The sequence below is a fragment of the Oryza glaberrima genome, chromosome 9, assembly GCF_000147395.1.
Source record: "Oryza glaberrima chromosome 9, OglaRS2, whole genome shotgun sequence".
Taxonomy (NCBI): domain Eukaryota; kingdom Viridiplantae; phylum Streptophyta; class Magnoliopsida; order Poales; family Poaceae; genus Oryza; species Oryza glaberrima.
In genome coordinates this window covers 19804680-19830060 of record NC_068334.1, presented here as the reverse complement: position 1 = coordinate 19830060, position 25381 = coordinate 19804680, and the positions used below count along the sequence as shown (strand labels likewise).

Here is a 25381-nt window from a genome sequence, read left to right as displayed (position 1 = left end):
GACATCAGCAACCACCTAAACGTTGTCCGCGCAAAGGCCCCAGTCCCAAATCCTAGATCTAGGCAACCAACAACTAGGGAAGGCACTGTAGAATGTAGCGGTAGGTAGCGACGATGGCAACGATTGGCTTGATGGTGTTGGAAGGACGGCGATTCGCTCTCTTGATGTCATATTGGTGCTAGAAGAACGAAGGTAAGCACCAGATCTAGGGGAATGAAAGTTAGGTAGAGTGCGGCGGAGGGGTGGTGGTGGATGGAGGGGAAGAAGTGGCATCTTCTACCCATTTTAGGGTTTAGCAATGGGTTTATATAGGCGGGGATGGTACATCAGCTTTGGCCCAGCTAGGCCCAATAGATGGGGATGGTAAAATGGTTTGTTGTTGGCTTTCATTTGTTAAACGTCCCCGTCCCCAGTGGCAAATAAAAATTGTCAAACCCAAACCCAATAGTGACATTTGGATGGACAGTGGAAAGAGGAAGGGATATTATGGCATATAAAGTGGTGGTTTAAGATAGGATAGGATATACTTTACCATTCCAATGTTCAAATACATATGGTTTGGTATAGAGATAAAATATTTATTGGACGAAAATACCCTTCCTGACTATCTGGTTGTGGCAATCACACGACATTTTTGTCATCGCCACCCATTCCGACCTAAACTCACCTTCCCCAATATTGGTTGGAAATGAACCGCCCATATCCTGTTCTTATATCCACTTCTTTTCCCAATCGCCTAAAAAACATGGAAATGATTTCTTTTCAAGAAACATCAATGTATCAAAATTTTCCTCTGGTTCCAATTATCACCTTTTTTTTTCATTGATTTCCTTTCTCATCGAGACTCACTTTTCTCAATATACTTTAAGGGTCTTTGAAGCACAATATTCAGGAAATGGATGAATAGAAAACAAATTACAAGAATTGGAGGATGGCATAACATATGAAAAATATAGAAACAACCATTTAAATAGACTATAGGAAAGGAATCGGATAAGAAAGGTAGACTCAGGAAAAAAAATGAAGTTAAAGCTTTTGCTAACTTTTCTTCAAAATCTACATGCATTTACTCGTCATTGCTTAGAAATTTCATTGAATTTGGAAATGCCCAATCCTCTGTTTCAATGAGCCGAATAGGAAAAGTTCCTACATGATTTAAATCTTACATAACTCATGTATAAATTCTTTGTTTCAAAAGGGCCTAACTGTATAGAAAAAGGGCAACAAAGCTATATGAACCAACTTTTTTAAAATTCTTATCCACATACTGGTACTTCTATTTTAAACCAGGAGTAATAACGTACTTCTATTCTCCTCTTTTATCCGAAGGGGACATGTAATACTCCCTACATCCTAAATGATTTTGGAGGGATATGACATATTTTAGTACAACATACTTTAGTACAATGAATCTGAATAGGCTCTATGTCCGAATTCATCGTATTAGAATATATCACATCCCTCCAAAGTCCCTTATATTATGGGACGGAGGAAGTAACTTTTTAAATGATTGAGAGGCCATTTGATCAAAAACTTTTTAAGTACGTGACTATGTAAAGAGAGGAAAAAAACGTCATTCAAAAAGCAAGATTACAACGATAGCGCTATATGAGGTAGTAAAAGAATGGCTAGCAATATATAATATAATAATATAACCATTGTACATTTATGGATCATACAACAGCCATGAGGCCCCCACAGGGAATGCGGAGCATAGCGGCACGGGCAAACAGAGTACAGTGGAGCTAAGCCAGGAGAGGACTGAAGAACGCAAAAGATCATAGTGCTGGTCCCTCGCATGTGTCCGAAAGTTTTATCTGCCTTCTCCCCAACATTACAAGATGCGACCATATGATGCCCGCTATTTGCTCCCATCAAGCCCCATAATGGCAGCAAAGATTGGTCATGCCTGGTTGTTGTCCGATGTGGAAACTTCCGCGCTGCACATCGGGCAAACCTGCACATCAAGGATATTTCGTCACCAACTGATAACTACACACCGGTATCGTGTTTATAAAATTTAAACGTTCAATACTAATGTTAACATTGTAAACAACTCGAAACTAGAGAAAGCTACATGTTAATAATCCATATACTGTACTTCGTAAGACAATAACTAACATGATGCACCTGGGTAGTGGGTAGAGAAATATGAATGAAATCACAGTATATACAGCTATACCTAGCTAATCAATGTGCGCAGGCAGTAAAGCAACCAAAAACGAGAGGCAAGTTCACATGATCAAATCGTTGGCTTAAACTTATCAGAATTTAAATTGCATAACACAAATGACCAAAATATCCGCAGTGCTATTAGTGTTACCCAAACATCTTTTAGCCAAAACTAATAAAAGGGCGTGAATGCTTTGGCAGATTGGATTTATTTTGTAAGACTGCATTATCACCCAAGAGGAATGAACTTTCAAATGCAACAAAACTATTTCCCTAGTTATGCACTGATGCACGTGAGTTTTCCATGTTTGGTGATTTGCTAAACCTTTCAAATATAATGGCCTAACTTTTGTACCAAAAATGAATGTCACTAGTACTTAGTAGGTCTACCAAAGTGATCCTTTATTCTTCCTGAAGGTGAAACAAAGGTACAAGGCAACAACTATACCTATACAGCAAGAATAACAAAAATTCTATCCAGACATAAACCATGAACCTAACATATGGCCTGCTAGTAAATTATAACTAATATCACATTTTCTTAGCCCTTAAACCCACATGACAGACTCATTTCCTATAAAAAAGACTTCCCACTAATGTGGCGAATAAATTTGGAGACAATCTTGGGTTGCCACACTTTGACACAAAACTTAGCAACATATGCAGCCTGGCAGTCAAATAAAGCCCTCTGTCCAAGCACAAGTATGCGCAACAAGATAGCTTCATAGACATTAATCACAGCATGAAAAGAAAGCGGCCTACATGGATGGAGGATGGCAGTAGTTTGTATAGATCTGGAAATGATATTTACCTTATTTATTTGAAGCCATTGGTTTATGCACTCAGGATGGTATGAATGCTTGCAGGGGAGTGCAATCAAAGATTCACCATCCTCAAATTCCACACGACAAATAACACATCTAACAACAATAGATACATTAGGACTTAATATGTGATTAATGTAAGATAGTAAGGTTATGACTTATGAGACAAATTATTCACACATACTGCTCTGTGTTGCCATCTTGGACACCTTCTGCCTTGTAAGTTACTGAAGGTAGAGAAGCAAGTGTAGCAGCAGAGAGGCCTCTGTGTCCTGTACCAACCGCTTCTCCCAATGCAACTAATTCCTGAAGTCATATAGAGAGAACCATTAATATTGCATCTTAAAGCTTCTGATGCAGTGCCAGGTGCCAGAAGGCTAACATATAACAATGAAACTTGCCTCATAAGAATACTCATCTGGGTCAACCTCTTGCCACGCATCCTGGGTTTAGGTAAAAATATATCAATGTGTTAAATGACGTTTTTCCAGTTCATAAAAGCTGATTATCAATGAGTAATGGAGTAAGGAAAAAATGAAAAGACATTTTCCCAAGTTCAAGTATGCAGCTTCCATTGGAGATAATATAGCATGCCAAAATCCATGGAGTAAACAGGACAGCATGCAAATTTGACAAGCCACAGCATGAACCACATACCACCTCTGGTCTTACTATTGCTCAACTAATGGACAGTACAAGCTCTACTAAAGTACAAACGATTAAAAATCCACCTGATGTAAACAACCAACACTTCTTATAGAAGTCATGATCTGTAAATGTGATAAAAAGTACATAAAAACCTTGGATGCTCATGAGTTTATAACTCAAATATGAAACTGAAGGTGAGCAAGAAAAAGAATTCCAGGTTCAACTGAAAATAAGATGGATTTTGGATGCTGGAAGGTACCCAAAAAATGAATTTGGGGGCAGTCTTATCGTTTATCAACAGTGCGTGGAAACAAGGAAAGTTGCAAGGCACATTCATCACTTCAAGTGTAAATTCCATATGATTTCGGTTGTCATACATAATGTAGGTGTAAATTTTATTGCAACAACAACGAATTAAGGAGACTATATCATCATTTATGTTATTACTCCAAGATCATTTCATCCAACTCTAGGATTCCCACATATCAGAACAAACACAATTTGTCCAACTAACAAGAAAAATAGACCATTACCTGTGGATCATTAGCATGCTCCTCTACAGGCTCCACAGGTCTCCCTACAAAGCAATATCAAATTGAAATTATCGACAGCAATAACTGAAACATGTGAAATGAACTGAAGAAACAGCACTCCTTTTCTACTCACAATCGCTGATCCCCGCGAGAGCCATAAGTCGCGCGGCTACTTCGCGCTCCTCGGCGTCCTGCAGAGCTCGTGCATAAGCCTCATCGTCCTCGTACTCCGCGGGGTCTAGCTCTGGCTCGACTTCCTCCTCATCATACTCCTCGTCGAACCCCTCCTCCTCCAACTCGCTTCCCTCAGCCCCCTCCCCATCTCGCTCTCCCTCGCCACGACCCTCCCCAACGGCGTGCTCGTGGTGGTGGACGCGGAGGTGGTGCTCCAGCTCCTCCTCGTAGTCCTCCTCGGCCTCGTCGTCGTACTCGTAGCTCCCGGCATCCGAGCTCCCGTAATCGCTGCCCTCGCCGACGCCTCCGCCCATGCGAAGCATCATGTACGCCCGCTCCTGCAGCCGATCCAAACAACAACCATGTCAAATTGTCAATCGAGAGGTCCCGGAACCCTAGCAACAACACCCGACCGCGAGATCTCCCCCACATATACCTGCTCCTGGAGCACGCGGGCCAGGGCGAGGTCGGCGTCGACCTGGCTGAGCGCCGTGAACGGCCGCCGCGCCTCCGCGGCCGCGGCCACGTCGTCGTCCCCTCCGGCGTCCGCGGCCGCAGCGGCGACGGCCACGGCGGCAGCTGGCGGGGCCGGATTCGTGGCGGGGCTCGCGTCGGCGCCGGGCTTGTCGCCGGCGGCGCCGCCGCTCCCCTTCGAATCCGCCATCGCCTTGGCGGAGATTAGAGAGAGAGAGGGGGCGAGGATTAACGAACAAAAAAACAACTCGAGTTTAAACCCACTCGCGTTTATGAGGACGGAAGGCGGTGCGGGGGGCGTGTTGGGTTGGAGAATAGTAATTGCTGTGTGTGTGTTTTTCTTTTGTCTGCATAAATCTCTGATTTAACTGCGGGATTTCGATTTAAAAAGCGGTCGGGTTAAGCTAGCGATGCAACTCCTCCGACTCGACCTCGTTCAGACAGACTAGTCTGAAGTCGAGACCGAGTCTGAGAAGCCGATGAAAATAAAGGCTGAATTTGTTTTTCTTTTTTTTTTTGAGAACACTGTATTTTTTTTCTAGCTTCTCAATAATACTCCCTCCGTTCTGAAGTAGTTTTGACCTTATTAAAGCTATTTTTTAAAAATATTAACTAAATTTATAGAAAATTATTGTAATATTTATAGTATCAATTTATTTTATTAAATTGGATATTAATATTTTTATAATTTTTTGTAAAAATATTACTTTTTTATAAATTTGATTAGAACTAAAAAGATTAAAACGACTGAAGTGGAGATAGTGATATTAATTTGCTTTTTGGATTTTATAACTACGGATTTTTTATAAACGGGATGAAAGGTATTTTTGGCTGACACGTCGGGGTAAGTACTCTCTTCATATTTTAATATATAACACCATTGATTTTTCAACCAACGTTTAACCATTCGTTTTGTTTAAATTTTTTATGTAAATATAAAAATATTTATATCATATTTTAAAAATATTTAATGACGAATTAAGTCACAATAAAATAAATGATAATTACATAAATATTTTAAATAAGACGAATGGTCAAACGTTAGACAACGGCGTTATATATTAAAATATAGAGGTAGTATTACACTAGACTCCACTTGTCAGTGTCATGTGATACGCGCATTTTCTCCTCTACCCGTACGTGTGCAACTCTGCGAGGGCCTCGCTGGTCCCCACGGAGAGTGAGTGGTCACGTCACGTCACGTCACGTCACGAAGTGTGGGCCCCAGTTACATGGGCCTACAGTCAGTGGAGCGGAGGAGGGAAGCTAAGGCCGTGTTTAGATTTTTTTTAAAAAAAACTTCTAATTTTTCCGTCGCATCAAATATTTGAACACATACATGAGCAATATGAACGGAAAAAACCAATTATACAGTTTACATGTAAATCACAAGAAAAATCTTTTGAGCCTAATTACATCATGATTGACAAGTGGTGCTACAGCAAACATTTGCTAATAATGAATTAATTAGAATTAATAAATTTGTCTTGCAGTTTACAAACGGAATCAGTAATTTATTTTATTATTAATTTACGTTCGATTTAATATGTGTCCGTATACTTTAAAAAATATTTTGGACCAGGAACTAAACAAAGCATAAGAGAGATTCTGGAACATTCCTTGTGGAGTGTTGCTTGGGCTGTCGCGGTCGGGCCGGCCCAGGAAATACCAGGCGACGTGGCGGAGGCCACGGCCCTGGGCGCCCTATCCGTGGGCCGATAAGGCGCGCGTGGGCGCGCGGCCATACAAAGCCGCGTGGCCCTCCACCCCCGCACGGGTCGCTCTCCCCTCTCTTCCCCCTTCCTCCGCGGTTGGTGGTGGCTGCGCCGCTGCCCGCATCATCACCACCTCACCTCACCTCAGCTCGCGAGCTCCGCTCTCACCAACCGCAGCGCGCGACGAAGGGGATTGGATTGGGTTGGGTTGGATTGGAGAGAGAAAATGGCGGCGCCGTCGTCCCTCGCGTCCTCCCACCTCTCCCGCCTCGCCGACCTCCGCCGCGCAGGCGTCGCCGCCGCCGCCCCGGCGCATCCGCAGCAGCTCCGCCTCGGGTGCTCCCGCCGCCGCGCCCAGCGCGTCGTCGCCATGGCCGGATCCGGCAAGGTTGCCATCCATCCTCCTTCCTGCTATCGTTTAATTACACTTCCCGTCGTTGTCCTTTGTGCTCGTGGCTGACGACTAGCTGCTTCTTTCTTTCTGCTGCTGCTGCTGTCCTTGCAGTTCTTCGTTGGAGGCAACTGGAAGTGCGTAAGTATCCGCTCCTCCTCATCAATCAACTTTTGCACACGCACGGGGTACCTATGAGCAGAGCGATGATGGATGGAGATTCTGCTGCTGCTGCACCTTCGTGATCTTGAGTCGTTGGCGCCTTGTGGTTGCCGCCTAGGACATTCCAAAGATGAGCGGAATGAATGGGATTTTTTGTCGTCATCAATACATCGTGATCTACACCACACCTGGTCGTGTTTGCTAGATATGGAGTCGCTTTTGGTGCCACAAGATGTAGTCGTTTTTGGCTTAAGCAGTTCTCTTGGGGAATATGCATCTTATATGCAAAAATGTATAATTTTTTTCAGACTTCATCTTCTGAGTCCCTGGCTTTCTCATTTGCCCAAATTTCATGGAGTCGAGCAACTACTGTTATGTAGACAGGGATTGGTTCTAGTGCTCCAAGGATAAGAAAGTGTGTGCATCAGTATCTTGTCCAAAATAAATTAGTTCTAGTGGTCCGAGGGTAAGAAAGTGTGCATCAGTATCTTGTCCAAAAATAAAGATAGTAGCATCTTCTTTAGGCCATCCTTAGGACGAGCTGATTCAGTTGCTCATTTTTCCTTTTGGAGAATCATCTCGGTATTATATGTTGCTTCACTTTTTATCGAGAGCTTATGCTAACTATATCAAGACATGTTTCCCGACTTTTTGGTCAGATATGTTACTATCAGTATGATTGGTTCTGATGATATAATTTCTTGTCCCTCAATTTAGAATGGAACGAAGGACTCTGTCAGCAAGCTTGTGACTGAATTGAATGCTGCTACACTTGAACCTGATGTTGGTAAGCACGTTTTATTCATCTATGCATGATTCTCTTCCTCTCTATACACACTGTGTTAGATGTGTGTATTTGATTGGTTCTGTCATGCCTTCTTTTTCATCCAAATCCATCCTCCGGAATTATTTTTAGCTTCCACTGTCTATCTTTTTCTACCTTCAATTAACTTGCTGTGGCAATACTGCAGATGTTGTGGTTGCACCACCATTCATTTATATTGATCAGGTTAAGAACTCACTAACTGATCGTATTGAGGTATCTGCTCAGAATGTTTGGATTGGAAAAGGAGGAGCATACACTGGAGAGATCAGGTAAAGCTAAAAACATGTTGCAATTTTCTTTTCTTTAGTATAATGCATTACATGGCGTCAGAACCATGTGTAAATTGATGATAAATGGTGGCGGTCTGTTCGATGTTTTTTACGGGATTATGGTAGCTTTGAATTTTAAGCAAGCGCAAAAAGATAATTTTTTGTTTCTTGTTTTCACACTGGAGTTTTTATATGTTTCACCTAAAATGTCTATAGTGCGGAGCAATTGGTGGACATTGGCTGCCAATGGGTTATTCTTGGGCATTCAGAGCGTAGACATGTCATTGGTGAAGATGATCAGGTAAGCGCTATATACACAGATGCTACTGGATTGGTAGTTCTCTCACTTGTCCATGCTGTTAGCCTGTAACATTCTGAAGGCACCTTTGAGATGCATGATTGCTGTTGACATGCAGTAGTTCTGATTGGGATTGTGACATACCATGTTTATAAATGCAGTTTATTGGGAAGAAGGCTGCATATGCCTTGAGTCAAAATGTAAAGGTTATTGCCTGCATAGGGGAGCTGTTGGAAGAGAGAGAAGCAGGGAAAACTTTTGACGTCTGTTTTAAGCAGATGAAGGCTTTTGCAGGTGACAATTCTTCATCTTGAGTTAAATTAATAATGGTTGATGAGCCTACATCATCTGAAGACAAGATTCATGTATCAACATGTTGCTTTCAGACAGTATTACAAACTGGGCGGATGTAGTAATTGCATATGAGCCTGTTTGGGCTATTGGAACCGGGAAAGTTGCTACTCCTGAGCAAGCTCAGGAAGTTCATGCTGCTGTTCGTGATTGGTTGAAAACCAACGTGTCACCTGAGGTTGCTTCCGGCATTCGAATTATCTATGGAGGTCGGTTTCTTATCACTTGGATGAGTTTCACTGTGTTTCTCCTCTCTTCACCCCATGAAATTGATTATTGGAAGGCAGAATTTAGGAACATTGATATATTATGAATGTTATGAATGTCCTTAACAACAGCATCTAACAAAATGCATTTTTCTATTTTTCTCTTATATAAGCAATTGAAAGCCTGGTTATTCCTTGAAATATGTTGTTTGTGGTAAATATCTAGAAGCCCGATCTAGTGGTATCAGTACCTGCTAAGGCTTGTGACTTCAGAGAATATTTGCACCATTATTAATTTGATGCCAGCTAGGATGTGGCAATATGCCTCACTGATTTTATGATTCGTTCTGGTACAGGTTCTGTAAATGCAGCCAATTGTGCCGAGCTAGCAAAGAAAGAAGATATTGACGGCTTCCTTGTTGGTGGTGCCTCTTTGAAGGTATGATAAATTAACATCATATCCTGAAATACAGCCTGTTGATTGCCGTGTTCTTAAACCAATGAACCCGCTATTGTGTAATTGTGTATTGTATTTCATTACGCAACATTCCGTTTTGCAGGGTCCGGATTTTGCCACTATTATCAACTCGGTGACTTCCAAGAAAGTTGCAGCCTGATGTAACCCTTCTGTAGAAATAAATGACCCAGAGGCAGCGAGACGGCTACCACACCATATTGCTTGATAGAGATACTTCGTGTTCAATCACCGTGCTTGTTTTGACACACGAGGGAATAATGCAAGATGCCACTGTGTTGTTTTTTCTCATAGACCTGGCTGGCGTTACGAGAGCCTATTATTTGTTAGTGAGTGAGTGACCAATAACACGTCAAAAATTGCTGCTATATGTGGTGTTACCCGACATCTGTGGAAGGCAAGGAATGTTGTGGTGTTGAGCATAATAATCGATGTTGCCGTAGGATCGTTGATCCTCCACACCTTACTGGCCCTGCAAGAAAGCCTGAACAGTGTTCACACAGCAAAATACCAGTTTTCAATATTTACACAATAAAAACAACCCAGTAACTAAACTACTTATGGTGGAAAAACCAGATCCAGTCAGCTAAGTTTTAGATGATTGATTTCTAAGCGTAGGCACAAGACACCCGTTTGAATTGGGGGCAATTGCGTGTTTGGTGTGTATCAACTGTTTTTTTAGAGGTGTTAACCGTTGACCGCTCTTAGGGCCCTTCTTCTTTTTCTACAGATTATATATATTATCACGGTAAAAAAATTATCGGTATTTCTTAGAAAGCTTTTTTATCTAAAAAGAACTTATCAACCATTCAATATTTTATTCATTCATTTGAGTCTCGAATGATATTTTCAAACGAACCATCACTGTACATCAACATTTGTCAATACTCCACCCTCTCCGGTCGACAACTCGACACCATCTATCAAAATCTAAACAAGGTGCAAGTCAGCAAGTTGGGAGGGAAGGAAAGATACGGCGACCGCGTCGGCGTCAAACGGGTGGACGCCCGCGCCATGGGCGGCATTGCCAAATCCCACCGCCCGCGCTCGACGGCGGCCGTGGTGCGCCACTGCACTCTGTGCGTCGCAGCTGGTCGATCGCCGCGCGCGCGCCGCTGGGCGGCTGGCACAACGAGCGCGTCCTCCGCACCTCGCAGCATTTCTGCATTTGGAGAATTGGTGGCTGACAAGACAAGAAAAAGGCTCCGCTGCTTCAGCACAGGAGCTACCAAGTGCCAACCAGAGGGAAGGGATCTCCATTTTTCCCTTGTATGCATCGATCATGCGGCACGATCCTCAGCAGTATGCAACGAGCCTTGGCAGTATGGCATGAACTGCAAAGCTCTTTCAAGATTCACTTCCCTTTTGTTTTTCCCTACAAGATCTGCAGTTCCGATAAAAAATATATACGAATACACCACTACTGGCAATTCATGAACATGATACCACTTGCAAAATTTTATATATGTTGCGTGCAGATCATTTTAGTTTGTGAAACTTATCGCTCCTCCGTAGGTTTTGGTCGTTATCAATCAACAATTTAAAAAGTTGCTCACAAGGTAATGCATGAAATTTTGCCATTCCTAAATAAGCTTTGCATATAACTTAGCTTCGATTCGAGATAACTTTGTTCTAACAGGTCCATGCACATAAAATTAGGTGCAGTGATACATGGGCCAGTAAAACTCACATCCAAGGACAACATTACTCCTCTCTGGCAAATCTAATTTCCATGTTATGTGACAAAAAAGAAAAGAAAAAAATTTCCTATGGTGTGCACAGATTCTTCAGGTCTTCCTCCTTGGCATAGGTGTTTGGGATGAGCCTTGAAGCATAGGGATACAGATCCTTGTATGAATTTCTGATGGTACCTTCTGCCACACCAGTAGCCAAGGATATGTCTGCAACATTTTCATGGTGTTATTAACGAGTTAAACAGTTGCAAGTTAAATATGGAATGGGTCTGTGTTCCAAACCTTTCAGAGGCTTCTTATCATCTGAGAGTTGGGTTATCATGTAAATGACAGCAGCCGCAATGGAAATAGGACTCCTCCTGCACAGCATAGGTTTGCCCGGAGGTGTGAATATAATAAGTCATGATGCACACTTGGAATTTGACTAATAAGGAAAGTTTGTGTCTAATAGTCAAAAACTAGCTCTCCTGCAGCCCTGCCCCTTCCCAATACATAAATGGGGATAATGAGGTTGCATGTATGGACTGTACAGGATATGTATGCTACTTGCTTTAAGAATATAGATTTGCTGATAGCTGTATTTGCAACTCGTTTATCTGATTAGTTCCTCTAGTCAATGCATTGATCTAAGCATCAGTGATTTAGAGGTGATAAACACTGAAGCTAAAACGGATAAAATAACTTCCATGACAAAGGATCTATTGATCATCAGAATGGTTCATAATGAATCCAAAATGTCAAACCTTATATCAAGTTCCTCTGAACGCTGAACTGCTTCCTGGGCTGCTTTAACAGCTTGATTGTTCATCCCAAGAGTTGAACAGAAACGCCTCTGCAGGTTTTATCAGTTTATTCAAGAGTTCACTCAATCAATTCAGACAAGGACTCATTAGAATACATGGCAAACTACAGACCAGGAAATCTCCAGCATGGATGGTTCCCATCTCCATAGATTGACCCATTTCAACTTCCAGTTGCTTCACGATAAATTCCTTTGCTCGGCCTATCTCTTTCTTTGTTGCTCCATTAGCGACCGAACATATTTCTGCGACAAGCCATCACATCAAACAAGAACGCATCAGATAAATGCATTCAGAACGCATTCAGATAAATGCATTCAGCAAAGAACAAACTGTACCTTTTACAGTTCTAGGCCGATCCTCTTGTCTACAAGCAATATACAAACAGGCAGCTAATATAGCATCTTGATTTCTTCCCCTGATAGACTTGAGATCTTCCACCTTCTTATATATTTCATTGGCTCGGTCCTTCAGAAAGAAAAGACAACACAGTCATTATACAGCTACAAGCAACCAGCATCGTGTTACTGTTCGTAGCAAATGAAATATGTCCAAAGAAGCAGCGGTTAATATTTCCAAAAGCTGACTATAGAGTAAACAAGTCATGCCACATAACATGGAATCGTGCAGCATGGAAGCAGCCTGATGAATTTTATATAAACTTTCAAGTCTGTTGTGTGCATGCAGGCATTATACTATCAAGTATGTACACTGCCAAGCAAGCGCAACTTTGAAAAAATAGGGGTAGTTCACCCAATATATCATGGAAAGTAACAGTCAGAATGTTTACCTTGATTGTAGCCACAAGACCTAACCTGGAGATGAGATTAGAGATATCATGTCAGAGTATTGCAGAAATCCTGTGATAAGAAAAATATCTAAACTGCCATAGCAGTAAATCATCGTGTTTCTGCATCTCCTTCAATCAAACCAAATAAACCTAACATCGTTTTTCTTCATCGAAGTTTCCCTTCCTATAGATCCACTAGTAGAAGAGGCTATTGCAATTGCACATGCCTCATGCCAAAAAGTAACATTTCACTAGTTCTAGCTTGCTAGGAAGCTAAATGGCTACCTCACATGCCTCAAGCAACTGGTGCTACACACCTTTTGTAGTAGATTTATCATTGTTCCCAAGGTACATAATACTAATACAACTACATGAGATGAGCATTTGGTGGTGCACAAAGTTAATTATACGCCCCAAAATTCCTTTTACACTTTTTACAATCTGATGATATTTATCGCATTATCCCAAATTCAGAAATCTATCAACGAAGAGTCCTTCCCCACACATAGATCCCAAGCGTAACCAGAGATGCATCAGTAAATCTACTGGATATATGAACCGCTCTAGAACTTCACACGAGAATCACACGTTCCAAACCTACAAACATGGCAGGCATAGCTGCAAAAGAAAGATCCCCATTACTCCAAAAGCCCCATCACACTCCTCAACTCCTAAATCCGCTCCCCCGCAAACCCAAATCAGGGCAGGGGCTCCGCACGATCAAGTGATTCATTTCAACATACGAGATAAATCAAGGGCAAGCCGCAGGCGCATCCTCATGTCTCGATCGAATCGAGCCCGTAAAAAACTAAGCCGTGATGGTGGCGGAAGGGGAGAAGATTGGAGAAAGAGGAGGGACCTGTCGGCCATGTTGGCGATGGTGCGGAAGGCGAGGATGAGGGAGCGGTCGGGGTTGGAGCCGCGGTTCTGCCACCTGCCGAGGGAGGAGGAGAGGAACTCCCCCTGGGCGCCGTTGGGCTTGGCGATGACGGTGGAGAGGCCGCCGTCGGTGAGGAGCGGGTTGGTCGGGCCGCCGACACGGACGGGGTCGTTGTCGCTGGACTCATTGGCGAACGTCCGCCACTCGGAGGTCTCGTCGACGGAGTGCGCCTCCAGGACGAGGCCGCACTCCGTGCACACCGTGTCCCCCGCCGAGTGGTCGAACGCCACCTCCGTGTGCTTCTTGCAGTCCGGGCAGAACGAGTCGCTCATCTCGCCCCCGCCGCCGCCGCCGCCTCTCTCCTGCCCTCGCCGCCGCGCCGCTCGTCGAGGCGATTTGGGGGTGGAGGAGGAGGAGGAGGAAGAGAAGGAAGGAAGGGGAATGCGAGAGGTGGAGGTGGGCGATTTTATGTTGGGTTGGGTTTGCCCTTTTTTTTTCTCGGTTTCGGTTCGGGTCGGCTCGGTCGCGTCGCGGCAAGGCGAGAGGGGGTCCGTCCGACTGGGCTGACTGGTCCGGGTCGCCTACCGCGTCTGGTTTTTTCAGCTACGGTTTGGATGGCTGAAGAAACGTGCGGGTAGGCTCTCCCTGTCGCGTCTCGCTTCGTTGTCGTAGGTGATCTCGATACGGTGTTTGCAGTGGTGATATGGTCGACGTATTCATGTTGTTCTGCAGGAGATGGACGTGTCGAGTTAAACGATTAGTATTACCGAAATACCCCTATTTCATAAATCTTAATGTAATTGTTTTTCACTTTATCTATTCTCAATGTAATTATTTTATACTAGTACTTTCATAAATTTTGATATAATGATTACTTAAAAATGGATTTATTTTAGGACAAATAGAAGAAGCTAAAAATGAACTTACTGTGAGATGAGATGAAGAAGGTTGTGATTTCTGCTTTAGCAAGAGATTCTAAGAAACCGCTATTTATTCTCATAAATTAGATGAGAATTTAGATTATTTGGGGATCAGATATTATAAAAGTTGTTTATAACAGTAGTGTAACTCCACAAGCTTCTAAAATAGATCCTCGTTACCTCAACAGAGCATTCTTGCTGCAGCAAAGAAGGCAAAGTTTAACAATGGGGACCAAACCTGTTCAAGTAAGAGGGTTCTTAGCCCTTTGGCTATTTGTACTTTTTCTCCTTCTATCAATATAACGCCAGTCAATTCTGACCGGCCGTTCGAAAAAACAATGGGGACCAAACAATGCAAGCGTGTTTGATGAATTTTAATCTCAGTCAGCTTTTCCAAACCAACTGACAACGCAAGCAGGGAGTCATCGTCAACTTTTCCTTTCGCTAGTTCCCTGGGCCGGGCTTTATTCTGGTTGGTCAACAAACCCAAACATTTGCACACGAGACTGATGTGAGATGCAAGCTACATGGCATGAGACAACCGCTAACCTCCCTACAATTCAACCAGATAATGTAGATTATGCGCATAACCAGTCAGTAAACCAGCGCGAACAGTATGTTAAATGGACTAGCACCTGGCGTTTGACGACCCCCAAATGCCCAATGTTACGAGAACACGACTAGCCGATCTTCATGACACTTCCCTGCAACAAAAATAAATAATGTAATTCCTGCAAAATTATTGTACTCCCTTCTTCCCTAAATGTTTGACACCGTGGACTTTTTTAAACATATTTGACTATTCGTCTTATTCAAAAACTTTTGTGAAATATGTAAAACTATATATATACATAAAAGTATATTTAGGAATGGAGGGAGTATTTCATAATGAGGCCTGAAGATATAGGCACATTTTATCATGACTGGAATATCACATCGCAACCGCAAACATAATCAAAAGACAGCATCATCAGTTCACCGCCAACTTTCCATTGTAAAATCACGACCACCATATACTCAGAAACTAAATTGAAACAAAGTATCAGCACATTCGCAACTATAAACAGTCACATCAACGACCTGATCTATGTTTAAGAAGACTCTAGTGCATTTTTGTCATTAATAGTTATACCTCAAAATATCAAGTAAAAAGAGCTCCGTCGAGACGCCGAAAGGAATTCTTATTCAGAGTATATAAAAATGGTGAAGCTGATAAAGTTCACTATCAAATTACATATCTACACTAGTGACCCTAAATGTAATAGCAGAAATCAGCAAGGATGAATGTATGAACGATTTCGTAATGTGCAGTGTGCTCCCAGTAAATTAAAGTGTAAACAAAGAGAACTAAAAAGAATAGTCACTCCAAAGGACATAGATGATTCTACGTCAGTGGGACGTCGTTCAACTCACGATCTCCGTCGACCGTCGCTTGCACATCGGACGGACTTTGTCGATCTTGCCATGGCCGGAGGCCGATAGTCCCAGTGAGCTCAGTAAGGCTCCTACTTGCTTACTCTCACCCAACACCTCCTGATTCCAGTGAATCCACAGCATATGCAGTTGACGGCGGCTACGTACTTCTTTGAATGAAAGATTGTCTCCAGTGGGTGGTACTCTCCGACGAAATGCATCCATGTCAGTCAAACGACCGACGACGAACCGTCAAGAGAGAGATGGACTCGGATTCAAGGTACGTAGAACTGTACTTCGTTTCTTTTTAGTTGTAACTATTCCGAATTGGATATGGCAGCACTTAGTTTTTAATTTGCCTGGAAGGGAAGGAAAGAAGACAACTGATCGATACAAGTAGCCACCAGATATCATCATCCATTCATCATCTCTGCAATTCAGTTCAGCGGCATCGATCACCATGAGCAGCAGCAGCAGCAGCATCAAGGATGAGATCGACACTGCGTTCGCGGCGGGAGCAATGCCGCCGGAGTGGCGGCCGAGGCTGCTGGCGTCGCCGCGGCTGGGCGAGCGCGACGTCGACAGGATCGCGGCGTCCATCGCCGAGATCCATTGGAACCTGCAGCTCGACGGGTCGACCCAGCTGTCCGTCGCTTGTGTGGCGTTCTGGTTCGTCGTCGGCGTGCTGGTCTTATGCGTGGCTGGCCTTTTCTTCCTCGAAAACGACTACATGAGTGGAGCGTTCGCCGTGGTTGGGGCCGTGCCCTGCGTAGTGATCACTCCTATAGTAACCGTGGCTTATGAGCGCCGTCGACGGAGGGCTAAGATGCTCATGGTGCGAACGCGAACTGTCCTCGAGCACTTTCTGCTTCCACCTATTTAATCTGTACTGGTCTAGCTTACTATTGTATTGATGATGATGTCTTTTCATGTAAAAGAAAAAAGAAACTATATACGAGCTTGTTTGGATTGAAACTAATTTTTATATCGATAAATGTTTGGTATGCTACTAGTTTTTGCCTATAATAATTAAAACTAGTCACATAGTCACACTTTGCTAGACTTTTGATCCCACGAAAAAACTTCTATATATAATTTATTAGTTTAGTTAGCTTCTAAGAAGGTTTTGACGTAAGTTCATTTATCTAGTAAGTATAAATTGTCTAGCCAATTATAGATTTAGCTAAATTATACTAGAGTACACTCCCTCCGTAAAGAAAAACAACATAGTATGTGAGAATTTGATACCACTTAGGAAAATGAATCTAGGCATGATGAATCACTAGAAGGCTCCTGTTTTTTCATCGTAATTGCCCCTCTCTTTCTTTGTTCATGAGTTTAAGAGGTGGCACTAGAAACCTCCAGAAATTTTCATATATTTAGCTCATTTGTGTTTTTCTTTAAATGCATATACTTTTTTATCTAATGGCCATTGTTTATTCAAACTTTTTATCCGACGGTCAATACGTTTTTGATGATGTGCCGTATTCTTGTGTAGGAAAGCTTGTTACTTTTACTTGGTAGCGCCAACAATTGCAAGGTTTTAGTACTACCAAAATTTTGTTAGGCCAAAATTTAGCTTTGAACCTAACAAACCCTTACCTCTTTTTTACCTCTCTTACGTATCGCCATTAGACTTCCTCCATGATTGCTCGTCTTGAGTCCAACATGCATTCGAGGATGCACTGGTCTTGGCCTGTTTGACCCAATAATATTTAGCCATGGAAGCCTCGTTAATTAGTACGAAAATGCAAGAGGTAAAACACCGATTGGCATCACTAGATGTCTAGATGTAAGGGGAAGGGGACGTATGGTGGATTGGTGGTACGCATGGATGTAGGACTGTGGATAAACCAAAGGAGTGCGGCGGCCTCGACATTTAGAATCTGGAATAGAACAAGGAGAAAACGGTTATTTAGGTTATGTAAATGGAGTAGTATGGCAAGATTTTCTTATGAAAAAGTACTCACACTTCTGATAAGGGTTGATGGGTGTTAAGGCTGATATCTTAAAGTTTGGGACTTTTGATATACAGAACAGCACTCAGCTGAGATTTTGATAACAACACTCAGTTGAGAGGATCGTAGGATAGAAAACTCCTCTTTTGTTAAGTTGTCTGTAGAATACCGCTACAGAGCGTTCCTGCTGATGGGGACCAAATCATGCAAGCGTGTTTGATGAACCTTAATCCTAGTCAGCTTTTCAAAATGAAATGGCAACAAACAAAAGGATTTGCACACCAAACTGATGCGAGATGCAAGCTACTAGGCATGAGGCAACTGATAACCTCCCTAAATTCAACCAGATAATGTAGAGTATGCACATAACCATTCAACCAGATAATGTAGAGTATGCACATAACCAGTCAGTAAACCAGTGCGTACAATATGTTGAGTGGACTAGCACGGGGCGGCTTTGACGATTCAATGTAACACGACTAGGCGATCTTTATGACACTTCTCTGCAAACAGAAATTCGTACCACAAGAATCTCTCCGTAGCTTTGCCCGGTAAACAATATAATTCCTACTACAAAATTGTTGTATTTCAAAATGGGGCCTGAAGACCAAGGCTCATTTTACCAGGACTGGAATATCACATTGCAAACACGAACATAATCAAAAGACACCATCATCAGTTCACGCGCCAACTTCCCATTGTAAAATCACGACCACCATGTACCCAGAAGCTAAATTGAACCAAAGTATCAGCACATTCGCAACTATAAACAGTAATTCAAGGACCTATGTTTAAGAAGACTCTAGTGCACTTCTGTCATTAATAGTTATACCTCAAAATATCAAGTAAAAAAAAGGCTCCGGTCTCGGTCTTGGTAAGAGATACAGAAGGTCGAACACTAGAACATAACTGAATGAGTACATAAAAAATGGGTGAAGCTGGAAGTTTTGTATCCTTCTACAACTCTTACACCACCCCAGATGGAAGTCGTAGAACCAGCTGCCCACCAACCAAACTCAGCACAACCGGCGGCTCAGGTGGGTAGGCCGGCGGCCGGCAAAGAGGTGAGCTCTCTCCACAGCCTTGTCCAGAGACGGTGTCGACTTGTGTCCACCAGGCACTAGCCGACTCACGCGGCAGAGAAGTTTTGCAGGGTAAGCAACCTGAAGCTGCTTTCATGCAGCCTTGCAGATGTAATGACAGAAACATACATAATACATGCAAAATCATGATATGTAATGCTACAGGAGAATCGAATAAGGTTGGCGCTTGGAAAGAACAACATTTTTCATTGTTGGTAAACTCCGGTTACATTTTTACAGCAAGTGTATTTGGGGAAAAAAAAAGGGGGAACAAAATGTCTGTCCTGCAGTCCTGGACTACCGCAGACTCAGAACATCATAATGTCCATTACCATCAAAAAGAACCTGTATTGCATTCCGTCCATACTCCTTTCCGTATTTGGTGAATACCCTCAAACCTCCAGTTTTTTCCACCACGAACACGGTGATGGGCATCCTAGCATAGTAAAAGTGAATCCATCAAGCCCAATGTACATGCATAAGCATTCCAATAGGATAGGATACTGCACTAATATGTACTGCATCTGAAATATGGATAATTTAAAAAGTATCAAAAATCATGGCTAGTACTCACTTTAAAACATGTGACGCCATAGAGATTTCTATCTCACCTCCCCACACATGAGGTTTCCTCATCTCTTTGATATAGGAATGGCAGTCACCCTCAACAAGCCTGCAAATTGATGTCTCATAAAGAAGCATAAGAATGCATAACTCAACAATATTTCAATATTTAGAAGCAGAGAAACCAAGGACAGGTAGAACTAACCAGGGTTTGTCAGCACATTCCTTCTCCAACGCATCACAAACCTAACAATGGCACCATTTAAACAGATCTTTTAAATGATAAATTGACAGAGAAATGGCTGTGTTGCTTCCAGTATTTAAGAAACAGTATAGATTCACATTGCAAGTAAATCTGAACATTACAAGCATACCTTTTTTCTTAAGTCATCAGCCATATCTTTCTCAAGATTATCATCAGGTGGAATCATCATTAGTTTAATATAAGCACCATGTACTATAGATCGGAATAGGCATCTTCCATCTCCACAGATTCCTGTAGGTTATTATGTCAGCAAAACACGAATGATCAGACGATGCATGCTTCATATTGTAATTTTTTTATTAAAAAAAATCCTCTCACCGGTAACAGAAAATTTAGTATTAACTTCTCTCTCTTCACTGCTTTGGAGCCTGATAGCATTCTCTAGCATTCTCCTTCACAGGAAGGGTATCAACCTTTTGCTTTGGGGCACATTTGTTCACTTGGGATTTGTTAGGTAGCTCGTCCATGATGGCATTCTCCTTCATGATCCTCTCCATGTTAGCAACCCAGCTGTACTCGCCAGTGACTGGACAGCAGGGAGAGTCCACCACACGGTCAGAAAAAACATCCCTCTCCACTGTGTCAACGAGCACCTCCTTCATCACTATGCTCAAATTGTCAAACTTCTCATCAAGCTTCAGTCCTTTGGTGGCAGAGATGAGCTTCTTGCCCTCAAACTCCATGAGCTGACCGACAGCGTACTCATCAATGGCATCAACCATGTACAGGACCTCATAGTCCTTCAGCTTCTCAAGGAAGGGGGAGTTCTCAACAGCCTTCTTGCTCTCACCAGTGATGTAATAGATATCACGCTGGCCCTCCTTCATCCGGGCTACATAGTCCTTGAGGCTGGTCAACTCATCACCACTCTTGGTGGAGTGGTACCTCAGGAGCTCAGCAATCTTCGTCCTGTTGGTAGAGTCCTCATGGATGCCAAGCTTGAGATTCTTGGAGAAGGCCTTGTAGAATTTGTTGTAGTCTTCCTTGTTCTCAGCAATCTCAAAGAACAGCTCGACGCACTTCTTCACAAGGTTCTTGCGGATCACCTTCAGGATCTTGTTCTGCTGCAGCAGCTCAAATGAGATATTTAGGGGAAGGTCTTCATAATCAACAACGCCCTCGACAAAGCTGAGCCACTCAGGGATCAACTCCTCACAGTTGTCCATGATAAACACCCGGCGTACGTACAGCTTGATGTTGTTAAGCTTCTTTCTGGTGTCAAAGAGGTCAAATGGTGCTCCCTTGGGTACAAACAGGATGGCCTTGAACTCAAGCTGACCCTCCACAGAGAAGTGCTTGACAGCCAGATGTTCCTCCCAGTCGTTTGTCAAGCTCTTGTAGAAGGCTGCTTCCTTGGTGATCACCTCTGATTTCCTCATCCAGATGGCTTCCTGCTTGTTGATCAAGTTGCACTCATGACAGACTTCCTTGATCTTCTTCCCTTGTTTTTTCTTCTCTTCCTTCTCCTCATCAACATCCTCAACCTTTCCCTCTTTAGCTTCCTCGTTCTCACTAGTAATCTCCTTTGAATCTGAGAGAGGTTTCTGCTTGTTCGAGGAATGCCACTCATGAGAGACTTCCTTGATCTTCTCCCCTTTCTTTTCCTTCTCCTCATCAACATCCTCAACCTTTCCCTCTTCAGCATCGACTTCCTCATCATCACAGATTTCCTTCTCAATCTTTTTCTCATTCAGGGAGATAGGGTAGCTGATGAACTCAGAGTTCTTCACCAGATCCTTGAGGCGATGCTCCTCAACATATTCAGGCTGTAAGTAAATAGCAGTTGTGAACAAACAGCATAGGGTGCAAATACCAACAACATACATCGCAGCAAATAAAATCATATAATACATCACTAATAGCTGGAACATGGTTCACACAAGTAAAAGTAAAAACGTGTTGTTTCATTTCAGCGTTGACGGAAATCACAATATATTTACACAACAACAACACAACATTAATAATTGGAACAAGACCTTAAGCAAATAATTTCACTTATATATGCACATTGAATAATACTTTAATCCTAATTGCAGAAAACCACAAATAAAGAAAACTATATGCTCACTCATATAGATAAATCGAATGGTGTTCAAAGGAAAAACTAGTGAACCAAGGTTTTACCTCATAACTGTCTTCAGATAGTGAATCCATTTGGAGTTGCAAGGTCCTAGTGGGGGGAGATCCTCTTTTGATAGATCTTGAATAAATATGACTTCTCATCCTCTTTGAAAAATGAATTTCCTTGTCCTAGAGAAAAGTGGAGTAAGGTCAGAAAGCAGGAAGAACAATATTGTAAAACAAAATAGAATGGGAAATACCCTCAGCTCTATCCATCGTCGCTTTCTTTGTAAGATTGTTATTCTTCTTCTTTTGGTTGAAGCAGTATCCTACGGAAAAGTGCACAGTGAGCAAGAAAATACAAACAAAACATGTAAAACAGAATGCAGGTGAACTATACGTTGTCGCTGTGTTTTCTTTTTCCTTGGCCAAAGAGCCCAGGCGGCGCAGGAAGCAAATAAACTTCCGTGAAGGTCGTTTTCTTCTCTGCCCTGTCCTCTTGACGCTCATTGTGATGTTTCTTTTGCCCATCAATCTTTACAATTGCTTGATTCTCGATATCGATTGCTTCATTGTCAGAATCTGGATTATCTGCAAATTATTGTGTTCAATAAGTGCAAACCACAAGGAGAAAAAACAAGTGAAGAGTTTTAATAGAGCCCTGTATACTTGAGATTGAGAGTTACTTGTAATCATTGCGCGAATCATGACAGGGAGCTCAATCACATAGAAGATTGTGTTCAAAATGTATGAGAGCTAAAAGGAGAAAAAAAAAACAAATTAACAACATGGCTGATATCACAGACTGTTAAAGATGATGGTTATCCTGTCATGGCCTCAGGTCGTGACACTTACCTGGACATAAATTTTCATGCTGTACTGCTTGTAGACAATCAAAACCAATTCACTGGCAGCAAATAGTATATTTGGTACATAGAACAGTATGAAAACGTGAATTTCTAGTGACAGAGTTGAGTACCACTGCAAATTCAAATGAGACAATAATTAGGAAACTAGTATACTCTTTGATTGAAAGAATTCAATAAGTCACTTACCAAGTTATTGATCTGAACTAGATGGCACAAAACAATCATAACATTTCCCAGTGATCCAAATAAATGCTCCAGCAGTCTCAATATGTCGTCTCCCACATTTGTTTCCAGCAAAACCAGGATTACCAGAAAACTGATGCATATAAAACTTACAAGACAAATTGTCTTGTAGAACAAAATAGGTTAGAACGTGAATGCTCTAATAACAAAGGGAAAAAATATTTGAAAAGATACTTACTTTTTTCCTTTCCTTGTTGTGTCTATAAATAGACAGCAAGTGGTAGATGTTCAGTCCACAAGCGACTGAATTAGTCATTAACATTGACAGCTCAACTCCCTTATTGACGGCAGAATAGATCATCCACGTCGTGTTTCCCACCAAGTTAATGATCGTAATGCTAGCATTCCAAAGCTCTAGTGTCAGCAAGTATCTACCCTTCAAGGCACCGTAAATTTTTGGGATTGCTGCCTGAAATATTGATATGGTTCCTCCAAAGATTGAACCATATTGTTGGATAAAAGTGGCCGTGGCCTTAAACAACAAAATAGAGACAAATTAACTTTCACATGTTATATTGTCATCATAACTACTAATATGGAGCATTTGATAATACAAATCAAACAAATAATTTACAATTTCTTTTACCAAATTTTACAATTTGTCCTGTGACAATAATTTAACAAATAAAAGTTGTGGTGACGTTTTACAACTCAAACTACTTATCTGTAATAAATGTTGAAATATGAGTGAATTGTGCGGTAGGACGACAAAGGGCATGTTCAGTGTGCTAGCATTTTCTTTTTCCAGAGAAAAGTTTGGTACCATTCAAGTTCAACCATACCAGGAACAAAAGTAATCCTAAGATAACTATGAAAACAAAAGCAATCCTAAGAAAACTAACAAAAGCCCTGCCGACTGCCACGGTAGCTGCTACCACACACACGTTCTCAGGCGTCGCCCTGTGCCCTCCCCTCCGAACGTACCTGGTGGGCTGGTGGCCCGGCTGCTGGCCGCGCTGCCGTCGGCCGCACCTCCACCGTCAAGCGCCATGCTCCCCTCGGCGACCAGTTGCGCCTCCCCGCCGGCCACCGCCGCCGCTCGATCCGCACCACCGCGGCTCCGGCTCCGGCTCCGCCGCTCAATCCGCACCACCGCGGCTCCGCTCGCCTCCGCCGCCGCAACCTGCTCGTAGTGGTAGGCCGCGCTCGGTTTTCCAGTCTGGGCCATGTCCAAATTGGGCCGGCCGGCCCATCAACCCTTCCTCCTCTTGCCTCGTGACTAGCTTTTTCTCGCCATCCATGGCGGCGAAGAGGACGCAGTGCAGTTCTACGACTAGGGAGTACCCACTCATCAGCCGGACGAAGAGGAGAGCAGCTAACCTAGCACAAGCACGAGGAGTCCCCATTCCTTATCGAATCACCATTTCTGATCCCCTTCCTCATCTGGGGTGCGGAACAAGCACGATGTACGACTACGAGTCCCCCATTCCAACGCGAATCACCATTTCCTCGATCGATCGCCTCCCTCATCCGGAGGCCAGAACAAGCACCCTCATCCGGAGGCCAGAACAAGCACGACTAGTCCCGAGTCCTACGCGAATCACCATTCCTCTCGACCCCCTTCCGCATCTGGAGGCCGGACTGGTCACCGAGCTAGCTTAGCGCCCAACGCGTCCTCACCGAGTTTTCGGCTAGGCCCGCCGCTTCCGCAAGTATGTCGTAACGCACGCCGTCCCCTTCACCTACACGCACCTACTCCGTCGATCACCTGCGCTCTACTCCGTCGATCACCTACGGCCCGGCCGACTCATCAGTCCATCTATCACCCTTGCGTGAACGTACCTCATTCATGACTGCGTACATCCTTAGCGACGAAGGTGACGGCAAAGGTGCTCCCGGGACGCCGGGTGATGGCCCAGTCCTCGGCATGCCGCCGAAAATCCGACGAGACGCCCGAGCTGGAGTAGGCAATGAAGCGATCCAGGGGGACGAAGAAGCGAATGTCGTAGAGAACGCCGGTGTAGTAGAAGGCGACGCCACCGCCGTCCATGGTGAGGAGGAGGACGCCGCCGCCGCCGCCGCCACCGACCGCATCGCCTTCCTCGCCGTCCTCGCCGCCGATGCAGAGAGAGATGAGAATATTTTGAGTCGAACCATTCTGGAGGAGGAGGGGGCGAGGGGCGAACTAGTTGTGAGTTGTAACTGGGAGATCTATCTGGTTTAGCTTTTATACCCACAGCCTCTCCCTCCACGCCGGCCGGGTCCGGACCCCTCCACGCAATTGTCTCCAAATTTCAAATTTTGAAATTGCGTCCACCGTGTAAGAATTTCATCGACGCCTGGCTGCATTATGTGTACTCCTGTAAAAAGTTATGATGGTGATT

At 43.2% G+C, this 25381-nt stretch overlaps 4 protein-coding genes across 4 annotated transcripts; 1 reads left to right on the top strand and 3 right to left on the bottom strand.

Moving 5' to 3' along the window:
- Positions 1 to 1609: 1609 nt before the first annotated feature.
- LOC127785327 (E3 ubiquitin ligase BIG BROTHER-related-like) lies at positions 1610 to 5092 on the bottom strand. The gene is made up of 7 exons (XM_052312762.1): positions 4788 to 5092; positions 4311 to 4689; positions 4178 to 4221; positions 3398 to 3439; positions 3181 to 3302; positions 2984 to 3092; positions 1610 to 1957 (listed from the first exon to the last, which is right to left on the bottom strand). The coding sequence occupies exons 1-7, from the start codon at positions 5013 to 5015 to the stop codon at positions 1904 to 1906; spliced, it is 978 nt and encodes a 325-aa protein (XP_052168722.1). The 5' UTR covers positions 5016 to 5092; the 3' UTR covers positions 1610 to 1903.
- A 1542-nt stretch (positions 5093 to 6634) lies between these two features.
- Positions 6635 to 9977, top strand: LOC127784397 (triosephosphate isomerase, chloroplastic). Its single transcript, XM_052311685.1, has 9 exons — positions 6635 to 6928; positions 7046 to 7072; positions 7811 to 7880; positions 8065 to 8188; positions 8405 to 8489; positions 8648 to 8780; positions 8873 to 9046; positions 9400 to 9482; positions 9604 to 9977. Exons 1-9 carry the CDS (start codon positions 6767 to 6769, stop codon positions 9658 to 9660), a joined length of 915 nt encoding a protein of 304 aa, XP_052167645.1. The 5' UTR covers positions 6635 to 6766; the 3' UTR covers positions 9661 to 9977.
- A 1101-nt stretch (positions 9978 to 11078) lies between these two features.
- LOC127784396 (transcription initiation factor IIB) lies at positions 11079 to 14137 on the bottom strand. Its single transcript, XM_052311684.1, has 7 exons — positions 13662 to 14137; positions 12803 to 12827; positions 12351 to 12480; positions 12127 to 12257; positions 11956 to 12044; positions 11495 to 11571; positions 11079 to 11419 (listed from the first exon to the last, which is right to left on the bottom strand). Exons 1-7 carry the CDS (start codon positions 14012 to 14014, stop codon positions 11286 to 11288), a joined length of 939 nt encoding a protein of 312 aa, XP_052167644.1. The 5' UTR covers positions 14015 to 14137; the 3' UTR covers positions 11079 to 11285.
- A 4512-nt stretch (positions 14138 to 18649) lies between these two features.
- On the bottom strand, positions 18650 to 24166 carry LOC127785490 (heat shock protein 81-1-like). The gene is made up of 13 exons (XM_052312954.1): positions 23982 to 24166; positions 23236 to 23529; positions 23001 to 23162; positions 22801 to 22926; positions 22632 to 22701; positions 22346 to 22536; positions 22206 to 22274; positions 22009 to 22134; positions 20203 to 21650; positions 19994 to 20115; positions 19825 to 19865; positions 19630 to 19728; positions 18650 to 19491 (listed from the first exon to the last, which is right to left on the bottom strand). The coding sequence occupies exons 2-9, from the start codon at positions 23356 to 23358 to the stop codon at positions 20238 to 20240; spliced, it is 2280 nt and encodes a 759-aa protein (XP_052168914.1). The 5' UTR covers positions 23359 to 23529; positions 23982 to 24166; the 3' UTR covers positions 18650 to 19491; positions 19630 to 19728; positions 19825 to 19865; positions 19994 to 20115; positions 20203 to 20237.
- Between the last annotated feature and the right edge of the window lie 1215 nt (positions 24167 to 25381).